Below are 14,226 nucleotides of genomic sequence, written 5' to 3'. Positions count from 1 at the left end.
TAATCACAAATATTATTTATAAAAGAGACATAGAGATGTGATATTTATAAATATGACCTTTTATGATATTTTGCTATTTTGTTTTTTAACTATAAGTAGTTCATTTGATATAATATTGCAAGAGTTAGGAAAGTTTTGATAGTTCACATAAATCAAAGGGTTTTAATATTTAAGAGCAAGGTATCAATTATGAGATTCAAACTGGATGTTCTAATAAATAATTCAACTTTAAAATCAATTTGATTTTGAATCGATAACTTCAGACACAAACTAGAAGTAGGTATAATATTATGGAATCGAGAAATTTAAGTCATGAATGATGAATGTGGTTTATAAATTGTATTTCTTGGACATGGATTCATGGAATATGACTTACAAGTTCTATTTATTGAGAACGATTTACAAGTGACGCTCAATGCATTCACGTATGGTATTTGACACAAAGAAAATAGATAGTTCAAATAAAAGTACATGAACATCTTAGACGAAGACATGAGATATTATCAAATGGATACAATGGACATCTTAAGTGAAAACATATGAATCGTATAAGTAGCATGAAAGACTTGAACAAGGCTGTTCAAAATTGAACCGAAAAAAAGTTATTGCTTTAGCAGTTTTGATAACAGTTTTGATTTTTTTTGTTATCGTGTTATCGGTTCTTGGTTAACCGATAATCCAATAGTAAATTAAATAGTTATATTTACACGATTTTGTATATTAAGTACTTGATTTAGAGTTTGGTTTCCTACTTTTATTTTTTGTTGTCTCAAACACTTGGTAATTCTACGGTGTAAAAGTGTTTGTGCTTTTAGCAATATGTAACTTTTGAACTCATGTGCATGGTTTATTTGGTTTGTCACCTTGTTTCCAAGTGATTTTCAATGTTTCTTTTTTGTGTGTCAAATCTTAACGGTTAAACCGATAACGATCAAAAATCGATAACCGATAAGCCAATTTCTTAATGGTTCTATAACGATTTAGCATCTCTACAAACCGATAACCAATAAGCCAAATCGATAAACTTCAAAACCGAACCGATCGATATGCAGACCTACTTGACACAAACAAAGCAACAACAAGTGAATGCAGCATGTGAACACATAAATATAACATTATAGAGATTATTGTCATGTATAGTTTAAGACATCATTGACTTATATACGAAAAAACATATGATAGAGAAGCCATGTTTCAATGATGAAAGAGAATTTAACCGTACATTATTTCAATCCTTAACATATTATTACAATCAAAGTACTTCTTTATTAATTCAATCTATAACAAATGATGATAATAAGGACTAGAGTTATAAAGAAATATTTTAATCGCCCTAATACACTAAAAAGACAAATCTAAATACGGTAATAAAATACAAGTACATCAATTTTGTTTTATCACATTCAATATAGTTCTTTTTTTTTTAATCAAAATCAATAAAGTATAAAAATTTAATACATCTCGACTATTGAACATATAAAATAGGAAAAATTACAAATATGTCAACAAAAATTTCATCAAGCATTTAGAACCAGAAAATAGTATTGAGAATTAACCATACTCTATAGGACCAAATATATAAATTATAAATCTAACAAAAATGAAAAAGAGGGAGAGAAAGGAGCAATTAACATAAATAGCCATCTATTAAAATAATAGCCAATATATATATTTTGTATATTTCACTAGCAATGTAATTAGGAAAAATTACATAAAACACAACTTAAGATATCACAATCTCTAAAATTTCCTATCATTTAAAAAAAATTACAAAATTCCCTCTTGGACACATTGCATCCCCTTTTGGATACATCCCTATCCTCTCAGATGCATCTCTATCCCCTCTCAAATAGGGGTGTTTATGGTTCGATTTGAATCGGTTATTGGTTAAAACAAAAATCAAACCAATTTAATCGGTTTTTATATTTCAAAAACCAAACCAAACCCAACGAAAAAAATAGCTATCGGTTTGATTAGTGTCGGTTTGGTTCATTTTTTCGATTTGAAAATAATAAATTTGTTGAGGGCATACCATCTCAATAGACATAGACACCTAGTACATGAGAAATCCATCGAAAAGCTACTGTGGATTTAATTAAACAACACTAGTGTTAATAACTTAATATTACACGAACAAAATAATTCAATCTAGAGAATGTGTGACTATCTGATGTGAACTATGATAGGCAAGACTAAAATAACGATTTTTGATGGACTTGCTCTTAGAGTTTTAATAGTTGGGCTTAAAAAAGATAAAGTTAAAGACTTAAAATTAATTAAAATTTAACAAAATATTTATATTTTACTTATGAATAATATAATAATTATAAAATTTATATATATAATTTCTCAGTTCGATTTGATTATTTTTGCGGTTTTTTTAGTGAAACCAAAATTAACCAACTAGTATCGGTTTTCAAAATTTAAAACCAAACCTAACCAAAATATCGGGTTTTTAAATCGTTTGGTTAAAATTGCGGTTTGGTTTGGTTTGGTTTTGTAACCATAACCATGAACAACCCTACTTTCAGATACATCTATATCCTCTTGAATACATTCCTATCCCCCTCGGATGCATCTCTATCTTCTCTTGAATACATCTCTATCCTCTCGGACATATCTCTATCCCATCAGATACATCTCTATCTTCTTTTTCGAATACATCCCTCCCATTAAGTAATGTATTAGACAACCAATGAATGCATCTGAGAGCAATGGAAATTTTGAGATTTTGTAATTGGAAAACTTCCGGGATATGATGTAATTAGCCCCCAAATATATGAGATTTCCGTAAGTTATACATGTAATTATTTTCAGTCGATCGGGCCAATTAATTTTCCAATTGGATCACATGCTTCGGGTCATCGTTTGGACTTTTTACCTAAGGCCCAACTTTTCACAACAAAGGCCCAGTAAAGTTTCACGCCTTAAAAGCTTCCCTATAAATTCAACTATCCCAAAAACCCTAACCCTAGTATTCCAACTTTCGCAGCTCCCAAACGATTCGCAGCTTCTCCGACGACCGGCGACTCAGAAATCAACCATGGGTAAGCTCCGGCGACTCTTAAATACATTTCTCTTCATTGTCAGTTTTTTCAATTTTTGCCATTTTTTCTCAGAATAGGTACAATTATTCCGTAGTGTAATGGAACTATAATTAATGGATCTTCATCCACATAGAAGATCATATAGCCAATTTAAGTGTCTTAATTTAACTGTGCACAGAGTTTTAAGAAATAAAGACGGAATTTTGAATGTTGTGATCTTAAATTTGTCATGTAGAGTGGACAAAGGGAAGCAAAGACAGTTAAATTGGGACGGATGTAGTTGTAGTTGTTGTTGTTGTTGTTGAATGAAGATTGATTTGTAGTTTTTGATATTGTTAATTGTAGGTAAGGTTCACGGATCACTTGCTCGTGCCGGTAAGGTTAGGGGGCAGACACCAAAGGTTGCAAAGCAGGATAAGAAGAAGAAGCCAAGGGGACGTGCACACAAGCGTATGCAATACAATCGCAGATTCGTCACTGCTGGTAACCTTGCTTTCCTTTTGTTATTTCACTTTATGAATGGATGTTTACTGCCTCATGCTTGAATTGTATATGCAAGTAAAAACTAATTAAATTTATGCCTATATGTAAGTAAAAACTAATAAAGTTTACGCCTTTAACCAAGTTTTAATCTTTTGTCTGGAGGTAGTAGTTGTTTCATTGGTACACCTTCTAGCTTAATTTTTTTTAGTTTCTATGGTATCCATCTGCACATGCAAATGTATATGAATTTGCCAAATGTATTTTAGTTGACATTAACACATCCTTTTCAAGATTAGGGAAAGCTTAAACCAGATTCTATCTGTTAATCAACTGTAGTCGCACACAATTATACATAAGAGTATGTGTGTGTCTGTGTCTCTGTACAAATCACTTATGCATGGTCCATAAACTCGAGTATTCAAGATTGTTCATTTCTGTAGAAGCAGCTTTGCTGGTGTATGTATGTTCTAAATGAAATTTCACCTTTTATGGAACCTCCCTAATAAACCTTTGAATCTTAGCTACTAAGCATTCTAGTCTACTTTGGGGACTGTCGAATCTTAATAATATATAATATCTCTGTGGTCTAGTTTGAGTTCATCTGTTTCTTTTATGGCAAGTATATGATCTTAACACAGTGATATACTATTTTGTTTCTTCTTTTAAAGAAACAAGTAATGTAACTGTCAACACCTGTAGACAGACATACACAATGATGTTCAGAGGCTAAATGTGTGTACAGATTGCATATGTACCTCACTTAGACGTGCTTATTGAGTATAATAATTATGCTTGTATTATGCTGGTTATGAAAGTTCTGGGGAAATTTTACCTTATAGGAGAGTTTTGATTGCAATTCTTCTGTAAAGTATCTCTCCTAGTAAGTAGTATTCTAGATGAGAGTTCTTATTGCAAATCTTCTGTAAAGTATCTGTGCTGTTTAATTTGAGGTTTCCTATTTATCTGCCATCATTGTATGATCCTAGCATTGAATCTGTTGTATTTCTATGAACAAGGGGCTGTGATGTTTCTTCTTTGTTTACTTTTTATTTGTATTTGGTCAATATGTGTGCTTTATTTTGCTTGGTAACTTTCTGAAGCTTCTCATTTTGACATATGAAATTTGTTTCTTACGGAATGCGGCTTATGTCTCTTTGCAGTTGTTGGCTTTGGAAAGAAGAGAGGACCAAACTCTTCCGAGAAGTAGACGATGACTTCAGTTATTTTAGGTTGAGAAGTTACTGCTTCAAAAGTTGTCATCTTTGTGATGTTTATAAATTTTGATTCTCAAACCTCATAATGAGAGAAGACTAGCTTATTACTGGTGTTTGTAGGATGAATGATTACGTTCTGTTTTGCAAGAATTAATTGAATTTTATCCTTCCGTTTTTTATACTTCTCTATCATTTTTATTCTTGGTATGCTATTAATAGTTTGATGATTTTCGGAGTCATCCTTGTTGCTCTTGCTATGCTAGTAGAGTAGATAAACATGATAGAATGTTTCGGTACAGAGGTTACCTTATGATGTTCTATTAATTCAGTGGGATCATTCTGATAGTTTCATTTGGTAGGCATTTTCGACAGCATTTGGTTGGTAAAAAATACACTCTGTAAGTATATGTGGATCCAAAATTTGAAGTTTATCGGTTAACTTGAAGTTCCCTTTGTACTTCTTGTCTTACCTTATTGTGTTACATTAATACAATATTGTACCTGATCATAGAAAGAAGGCAAAATGGTCTGGTGGACACCTATACTTGTACCCGTTTGTATCGTGAAGTCTTCTATTTATCCTTTTGTCATCTGAACCCTTACATTTAATAAAACACAATATATCAAACCACTTTGATCGTTGACCATGCTTATGTGGCATTAATATGATTGAGTTGGCAAGAAAGAGACCACACGCCTATTAAGGCAAGTGAACATCATATTTAAATTTTAAAAATATTTAAATTAAAAGAGTAAAATAATAAACATAAAAAAAGAAAATTGAAACCCTTCTTCTTCACCCAACGACCCACTTTTTTCAGTCATCTCCATTTTTTTCCAACTCTCTTTTTTTCTTTCTTTCATCTTCTTTAGGTGGTCTTGTACACTAGAGGCGGCGAGGAGTATGCTAGTACACCGGAGGCAGCGAGAAATTTTCTGGCCTTCTGGTACACCAGGGAGGATGGAGAGCATAGGGGTCCCTGGTGGTTCGCAAGAGTCGTCGATGGTACGGAAAAAGGAAGACAATGGAGAGGGGCAAGGAGCTGGTGCAACAGCTTATGGTTTTTGGAGGTTGGAGAAGGATGAGGTAAGAAAAATGGTGAAAGTGTGACGAAGACGGAGACAGATGAGGGAGAGAGTATTTGTGGTCTCACCAGCAAGAGGAATGGTGGCAGCGGCAAATTTCTCCGGCGATTGGGCCTTTTCACAGTGAAAATGGCAAATGATGTAGAGAGACCCAAAATTTTAATTTAGAAGAATAATTAATCTTTTTTTTGTAAAGTTTGAATCAAAACTTTATGATTTTTTGTCCAAAAAGAAATTATTATAAAAAATAAAAAATGATGTGGCAAAATTTATCTTACATAGAATGTGATATCAGTGCGATTGAGAGTCACGATGAGTTGAAAGGGTTCAACATGTTGACTTTAAATGAGTTCGGGGTTCAGATGACAAAGCGGTAAGTAGAAGGATTCACAATACAAACGGGTACAAGTACAAGGGTCCACCAGACCATTTAGCCTAGAAAGAAACTAATACAAGTTAACATAATTCATCTCTTGAAATTCAACACCATTTTTGGGTGTTTGGGAGATGTTTCACCCTATGTCATCGATAACATAGCTATACATTTAGCTAAAAAAAGAGAATGTATAAGCAAGAAACTACGTTGTTTGCAATTCAGTTGTCTCTATGGGTACCCTTAGAGAAGCACAATGGGGATTCAATATCAATAGTGTACAACAACTATACCTCAGTCCCAAATAAGTTGGGGTCGTTTATATCAATCACATTGAAAAGAGAACAAATATGTGACGAGATCAAGATTCTTTATGACTTGCACCAATAGGCAATAGCACCACTGATGGCAATAACCTTTTTTTGGATGATGATCAACCAAACTAGCTCCAACACCAACTTGATTTGGGACAAGCTTAGATAGATATCAAGTAAATAGAAAGAGAGGAACCTATTTCTGCTCGGCTGCATGTAGTAGAAATTATTTTCATCCGCGAGGTCTCCACTCTCCCAGAGGACCTTACAACTCGTCATGAACATTTTGATCCCGAGTGGTTGATTTTAGCTGATGTTCAAGAAGGTAAGTCGTGGCTAACGATGCATGTAAAGCAACACCATATGGAAGTGCATCTTCATTGACTCTGTAGAAAGGGGAGTGTCCTGACTCGAATCGTCCTTTAGTTTCATCAACCATTCCAAGTAAGTAGAAGTATCCAGGAATAGCCTTAGCAAAGAACGAAAAATCTTCTGTCCCCATCGTTGGTTTCATTTCTATGATCTTGTCGATACCAAGCATCTGTCCAGCTACATTTCGGAATTGTTCATGCAAAGCTTTATTATTCACTGTCACCGGGTAAAATGGCCTATTTTTTGTGTCAAAATCAACTGTTGCATTGCACCTTTGTACAGCAGCTTGTCGTGTGATAACCTGTAAATTGTTTCCAACAGTAGCGGAGCCATGAATTTTACTAAGGGGTGACACACGTAGAAAATAAACAGTGTAATTTTTCACTCAACAAGTCGAGGTTTTACCATTCAATAGTCATAGCACATTCTTTCCATGGAACAACCTTCAACTATCATATGATTGTTTGGGCATTAAAGTACAAATATTGAAAGTATACCTCTACGATTCTCTGTTTAAGTTGTGTGAAGCTTTCTTTTGAGAATGCCCTGAAAGTTCCACCGATTGTTACAGAGTCCGGTATAACATTAAATGCACCACCACCTTTGAACTTTGCAACCGTAACAACCTGCAAAATCATACGTCTTTGAGGTAATCGATACATAAGTTGTAAAGGTCAAAGTAAAGTCCTTGGAGAATGAAAAAGGTATGAGTCTTGTTCTTGAACATTTAAAATGATTATGTTTATTTTATAAGTGTTACTATTCCATATGACACTTATGCATCGATCCCAAGAAATTTTGAGGATGCTAAGATAAATGTGCAGTCATACAAGATTAGAAATGATCACATTCATAAGAAGGTTTAAGTAGCACATATCGAGTATAAATTGATAGAATATCATTTGAGATGATTTGGTCATGTCCTGTGATTACCTCCCGATGCACGGGTAGGTGAGTGAAACCATGGTGAGTGAATGTGTTAAAAAAAGGACGAGGTAAACCTAAAATCACATAGAAAGAAGTTGTCTCGAAGAATCTACAATTTCTTGGGATCCATGCACATTTAGTGAAAGATAGGATAGTAAACCTAAAATCACATGAAAGGAAATTGTCTCGAAGAATCTACAATTTCTTGGGATCGATCCATGCACATTTAGCGAAACATAGGATATAGTGGAAGAAAAAGATCTATATAGACGATAACTATTAGTCGAGAATATGGTTTACACATGTAAGTACTTTTATTGTAGGTCCAATGTTTAGGAGTGGTTTAGCCTTTTGGAAATTTAGAAAAATATAGACAACTTGCGTACATTTGCATATAATATTGGCTTGAGATGAATTTAGTTAGAGTAACATGATCAGTAAGGATTCACATAGCCAACCCTAAACTTGCTTGGAACTGAGGTGTAGTAGTGGTGGTTGTATAAATAAGCTTTGCACAACTACTAGAACATATGCAAGTTTTGAGATATATGTGCATGTGTTGGTATTCACATGATACTAAGATTAAGGAGAAAGAGAGAGAGAGAGTGAGAGCGCGCACCTGTGAATCCAAGGGATCAGTTTCCCGCGAAACAAGATGTTGTAAGCTAACTATGATGTTAGAAGCTGCTAATATTGGATCTATAGTGTGCTGAGGAATTGCGGCATGACCGCCTTTCCCCTTTATTACTGCCTCAAAGAAGCCACTTCCAGCCATGATAGGGCCAGAACTGGCAGCAACTGTGCCAATAGGACTTCTGGGGGAAACATGCAGACCAAAGATGGCATCAACATTGTCAAGTATCCCAGATTCAAGCATTTTCTTTGCACCTCCACCTCCCTCCTCGGCTGGCTGAAAAACCAAAAGAACAGTTCCCTGCCATCAAAAATTCGATCTGTCAATCCCCGACTCCCAACTCAAAAACATCCATGGTTATTCATATATGTTGATCCCAATGTTTAATCCTTGAACACGCCGCTAATATCTTCACAACAAGCTACATAAGTGTTATTGCTTATGGTATAAGTTATCCAACTAACCAAGGAGTTCTTAATCCACTTAAATGAGTTTGAAATGCCATAGCAACAAGTGGACCAAGTCAGTTGAATGAAGATATTAAGGTCTAGAACTATGCTGCTCGAACTCTCCAAATGCTTCTGCACCCAATGTCGGATTCTCTAATAATGCATCCCTTTTGGAGAATCCAACACACACCCGATAACATTTTTGAAGAGTCCGAGCAACATAGGTCCAGATAACCCTTCTAAACAGAACTATCGACAATCTACAACTTCTATATATCAAAAGGTAACTGAGAGCAACTACTGAACTTTTATCTATAGAGCAACTTTCCCTCATTCAATCCAAGCTAAGAGAGAGAACTACAGTATGAACCTGCAAATCATCGTGCTGCTCCTGAAGAATCTTAGCAGCACCTAAAAGCATAGCAACATGGGCATCGTGTCCACAAGCATGCATCTTGCCCGGAATTTTACTCTTGTGTTCCCAGTCCACTTCCTCCTGCGCCAATCAACAACATATTGAAGGCAAAGTGCAACACAAATAAGTTACATATTAGAGTTTTACATCTACAGTTCCCCTCCCCCCAAAAGAAAACATATTGTTACAAACATCTACCACAAATTATCAATACATACAATAAGGCAGATCAACCTCACATTGTCATTTGTCTAAACTATCTGACATTGACAAGAAAGGAATACAACAACAATTACGCCTCAATCTTTAACAAGTTAGGGTCAACTATACGAATCCTCACAGCCCATGTCACCCCATTTAAGCTCATCTCATGCCAATATAATTGCAAAGGAAGAAAAAAAGAACATGACTAGAACATTTACAAGAAAGGAATACAACAACAAATCCGCTTCAATCTCCAACAAGTTAGGGTTAGCTATATGAATCCTTGGAGACCATATCACTCCATTATAGCTCATCTCAGTCCAACATAATTGCAAACTTTAAAAAAAGTACTAAAATGACCAACACCTTGACAATAAATGAATATATGTACATACATTTAGAAATGCACCTAAAACATACAATCTCTAACAAGTTAGGGTCAACTACATGAATCCTCACAGACCATGTCGCGCCATTTAAGCTCAACTCAAAACAATATAATTCCAAATTACACAAAGTACTAACATGACTATAAAATTGACAAGAAAGGAATACAACAGCGCCTCAATCCCCACAAAGTTAGTGTCAACTATATGAATCCTCACATACCATATCTTTCCATTTAAGCTCATCGCAGGTCAATATAATTGCCAAATAAGAAAAACATAACTAACATGACTGAAAAAACATTGACAAGAAAGGAATACAAGTATACAACAACGATTACGCCTCAATCCCCACCAAGTTAGTGTCACTTAATTGAATCCTCGTAGACCATGTCACTCCATGTAAGCTCATCTCAGACCAAAAAAAATTAAATACTAACATGACTATAACATTGACAAGAAAGGAATACAACAACAACTACACCTCAATCCCCACCAAGTTAGTGTCAACTATATGAATCCACACAGACCATGTCACTCCATTTAAGCTCATCTCAAACCAATATAATTGCAAAATAACAAAAAATACTAACATGACTAAAACATTAACAAGAAATGAATATACACACACATTTAAGAAACACACATAAAAACTAGTTATTGGTAAAACACCTGCATAGCAAGAGCATCCATATCAGCTCTCAGAGCAACAAAGGGTGGTTTTCCAGTTCCAATAAAACCAACCACACCAGTAACAGCAACAGGGTACTTGTAAAAAATCCCCATTTTATCAAGCTCATTTCTAATAAGTTTACTAGTCTCAAATTCCTCAAACCCCAACTCAGGATTCTCATGAATAATCCTCCTAATTCTCACTATCCAATCAAAAAGCTCAGGTCTTTTTGCAAGATTCAAGAAATTGACTGAAATATTTGCCAACTCCTCTTTGCTCAAAAAAGAAGAAATTGATAAGGTGGGTGTTGCTAAAAAATTGCATAGAATGGAAAAGGCAACAACCCATTTCAAGAAACCCATGAGAAATTATTTGGTTGAAAAATGTTGAGTTCTTGAAAAAAAAGATCTACTTCTTTTTTGCCCCTTTTGACTTGTAGTTTGGGGAATTCAGAATCAGAATCTAGCTGACTAGCCATGAGGCTGTGTTTGGTGAGGGGACACTACAAATGTTTTGCACCATTAGCCGACTGGATGAGACTGCTCCTCTCTTAACAAGATATATCAGGTTTGAGCATTGATATAAACCCGAATGAGGCTTCTAGGACATGAATCTAAATTAATCTGGCTCTGATATAGGTACCAGACACCGAATAGAAAACAAAAAATTAAGAAGAGATATGTTGTAATATTTTCATGTTTTATTGATAAATAAATATTACGACAATTTTTTTTTTGGGAAAATAAATTTATTAAAATAAAAAGAAATGAGTAGCGGAGTAGAAAATAAAAAGTTTCATAAGTGGCATTTTCAGTTTAGTGTCTCCTCCCCAAACGTCTCAACCCCTATTTCCGCCACCACTTGACTAATTCACCCTTACCCTCCACCATTTTCCTACCTTTACCCCTATAGTGTTTTAAACGTCTCAAATAATATATTTGTGTTGATAAATTTGTTACATAGGTATAAATATTAAATTCATCACAAGAAAATTGATGACATGGACAAGATGATTGGTGAAAAAAATGTGAAAAAGTATTTTCTTTTGTTGCAAGACTTGAGTGAGTTCATCATTGTTGTTTTGGACTATTCAATAATATTGTTATACCCGTATTAGATCCTACAAAAAAAAACACTTATTTTGAAAGATCTAACGTGCACCCGATGCCATTCTCGAAGAGTACGAGCAACATATAGTTGTTGCTTTCACATATCTTTGGATATCTGTAAGGGTCATTGTATATTTAGATTTGTTGCAGAAAATTGAGATTTTCATGAAAACATTACCATTTGTGGTCCATGCTCAAGAAAACTTTATGCTATTTTTGTTTACTGATGTTGTTAGCACATGGCCTTTGCCCAATGTTTGACAAAGCACAAATCGAGAAATGGTCTAAAATATCTGGTGAATCACTGAAGATTAGTTTTCATTTATGTTGCTTTGACACTCCAAAATATCTGGTTTAAAATCATGGGCGGAGCTAGGTGGGGGTTTCTGAGTTTAGACGAACTCAATCGCTTTTCCGTAGGCCTTATATTTGTACTAGAAAATTAAGTAAATATATATGTATTAACTTGTGAATTCATAACAAAACTGATTGACAGCTCATTGGTAAGGAAGGGGAGGGAAATTTAGAATAGAACCCCCAAACTCCTAGTGGTTGTGCCTCTGTAATTAAAATGTACTACTTTTGAAGTATTCTACACGATATTTTTAAAAAATTCGAACAATATAGGTTTTTATTTGTTTGCCTTTTCTTTGCAATTTTTTTGTACAAATGTCATTTTGATGACAACATTTATGAAAATTGATCCACTTGATCAAACATTTCTTATTCTAGACAAATGAATCCCATCTAATTCACTAATTCATGGGAAAGATATCACTTTTTGTTTATCTAAACAAGACTTGTAGAAATTTGTTTAGGGTTACTAAAGAACTCTTTGATCATAATTTCTCATATGTATACTTCAATTATTATACAACTCTTCTTTTCCTTAGTAAATTGCAAACAGGTTAGAGCTACTCTTCTTTAAGGCTCTTGTTTAAGGGGACACTTTTTCATCGAAAAAAATAAATTATGTAAATACGTAACAAAAAAACATGTTTGCTTCTTTGAATGTTTGCTTTGATATATTTGAATATTTTTAATAAAAATCTCGACTCCCGCTCTTTGTGGACAAAACAATATACAAGACATTGCATAGAAACAAATAAAAAGAACATATACAATGGAAAAGAAAGGGAAGGTATAAAGAATTTCTACGATTTAATAATTGAATAAAAGAAATTAGAAAATTTCAACCTCTAAAAAGAATACAAGAGAATGAAATTAATCACAACCAGAAAAAATAATAAGAAAAAAACTGCAATGGAAGCTGTATCACATTGCCTAATGAATCATATAAGTAACTGCCAAAGCAACCAACATTAGCACATAAGCTATACCTTGGTCAATTGCAACTCCTGCAAAAATCAAATCAACAAAAACACATTTAATATTTGCATTTTTGAAAAAAATAAAATGAATGTATACCAAAACATAGAATTTTATATAAAATAAAAAAACATGAATTTGTGCTAATGAAACCTAATCTTATAACCCACAATGACAATCAAGGGGTAGGGTGGGATGATTGAAATTCATATATCTTTATCTAGAAGTCTCAACTTCAAAACACAAAAACAAGTTCGTCTTGGTAAAAAACACTTTATCCCTTCACAGGCCACTCAAGGCAAATCCAAATTAGTGAAATTTTCTGCATCTTTAATCATAAATATTGAGTTCGAAACTTGAGAATGAAAAATTCCTTAATAGTGAACATTTTATCCATTCATAAGCCTACTCATGCGAATCTAAATTAATCAGCTAGTAAACCTCAAATATACCATATAGTTAAACCAAAAAAAGGTGTATAGGCAATGTATCATGTACATCACAACATGTCTTCAACTCTTATATACTATACATATAAGTGGTACTATTGCTTATAAATCCTAGATCTATTTATTAAATCAAGAATTGTTCATTCATACATTATTATTATAAAAACTCAAATAAGAACTATTTCTCCCTTGACTAGAGGTCTCGAGTTTGTTCCTTGGTCATGCTCCAATACAGATATTAAACACCGAGGGGGAGGGGGTGAAGAAAGAACTTACCATCACTTGTAGGAGCAGGAGCAGGCTCAGGTACTTGAGCATTGATAGAAGGAATAACCAAAGCCATAACCAAACCAAAAATAGCCATTAAACAGAGTCTCAACACCTCCATTTTTTCTTCTTTCTTGAGAGTTGAGACTCTTTTAATGTTTGTTTTCACTAAAAAATAAAAATTGGGGTTTTATAAATAAGGAAGGGAATTTTTAATCCCTTATTTCCTTCATTTTTTATTTTATGAAATTTTGGTTGTAAAGGATCTCCACTCAGTATACACTCTGTCAAATTAAATTTCTTTCCAATTTGGAAAAGATTCAATAATAAGAAGTTTTTATTAGCCGTTAATAAAGGGACAGGTGTAAGGCTGAGATTCAATGCACGTTATGAGTACAGATTGTTTTGAGTTGTACAGTATAAAAAATAATTTGTGGACCTATTCCAATTAATGAAAATTCCTTCCCCACTTGCCACTTGCCAAACATGAATGTT

General features: G+C 33.9%; 3 protein-coding genes across 3 annotated transcripts; 1 reads left to right on the top strand and 2 right to left on the bottom strand.

The window, feature by feature from the left end:
- Window positions 1-2,928: 2,928 nt before the first annotated feature.
- Window positions 2,929-4,923, top strand: LOC125862045 (40S ribosomal protein S30). The gene is made up of 3 exons (XM_049542020.1): window positions 2,929-3,047; window positions 3,393-3,530; window positions 4,691-4,923. Exons 1-3 carry the CDS (start codon window positions 3,044-3,046, stop codon window positions 4,735-4,737), a joined length of 189 nt encoding a protein of 62 aa, XP_049397977.1. The 5' UTR covers window positions 2,929-3,043; the 3' UTR covers window positions 4,738-4,923.
- Window positions 4,924-6,397: 1,474 nt separating this feature from the next.
- LOC125862044 (IAA-amino acid hydrolase ILR1-like 4) lies at window positions 6,398-11,002 on the bottom strand. The gene is made up of 5 exons (XM_049542019.1): window positions 10,577-11,002; window positions 9,270-9,395; window positions 8,436-8,750; window positions 7,387-7,515; window positions 6,398-7,190 (listed from the first exon to the last, which is right to left on the bottom strand). The coding sequence occupies exons 1-5, from the start codon at window positions 10,937-10,939 to the stop codon at window positions 6,783-6,785; spliced, it is 1,341 nt and encodes a 446-aa protein (XP_049397976.1). The 5' UTR covers window positions 10,940-11,002; the 3' UTR covers window positions 6,398-6,782.
- Window positions 11,003-12,828: 1,826 nt separating this feature from the next.
- LOC125862424 (arabinogalactan protein 41-like) lies at window positions 12,829-13,996 on the bottom strand. The gene is made up of 2 exons (XM_049542486.1): window positions 13,741-13,996; window positions 12,829-13,044 (listed from the first exon to the last, which is right to left on the bottom strand). Exons 1-2 carry the CDS (start codon window positions 13,850-13,852, stop codon window positions 12,971-12,973), a joined length of 186 nt encoding a protein of 61 aa, XP_049398443.1. The 5' UTR covers window positions 13,853-13,996; the 3' UTR covers window positions 12,829-12,970.
- Window positions 13,997-14,226: the final 230 nt, after the last annotated feature.

Source organism: Solanum stenotomum, chromosome 4 (genome assembly GCF_019186545.1).
Source record: "Solanum stenotomum isolate F172 chromosome 4, ASM1918654v1, whole genome shotgun sequence".
Taxonomy (NCBI): Eukaryota; Viridiplantae; Streptophyta; class Magnoliopsida; order Solanales; family Solanaceae; genus Solanum; species Solanum stenotomum.
Note: the sequence above shows the minus strand (reverse complement) of the source record. Positions and strands in the feature narration are given on the sequence as shown.

Coding starts and splice junctions, on each gene's coding strand:
- LOC125862045 (XM_049542020.1), top strand. Junction 3,531..4,690: donor TCGCAGATTCGTCACTGCTG/GTAACCTTGCTT, acceptor GTCTCTTTGCAG/TTGTTGGCTTTGGAAAGAAG.
- LOC125862044 (XM_049542019.1), bottom strand. CDS start 10,939: ATGGGTTTCTTGAAATGGGTTGTTGCCTTTTCCATTCTATGCAATTTT. Junction 7,516..8,435: donor CTGATCCCTTGGATTCACAG/GTGCGCGCTCTC, acceptor ATGATTTTGCAG/GTTGTTACGGTTGCAAAGTT. Junction 7,191..7,386: donor TTAAACAGAGAATCGTAGAG/GTATACTTTCAA, acceptor AACAATTTACAG/GTTATCACACGACAAGCTGC.
- LOC125862424 (XM_049542486.1), bottom strand. CDS start 13,852: ATGGAGGTGTTGAGACTCTGTTTAATGGCTATTTTTGGTTTGGTTATG. Junction 13,045..13,740: donor TCCTGCTCCTACAAGTGATG/GTAAGTTCTTTC, acceptor TGATTTTTGCAG/GAGTTGCAATTGACCAAGGT.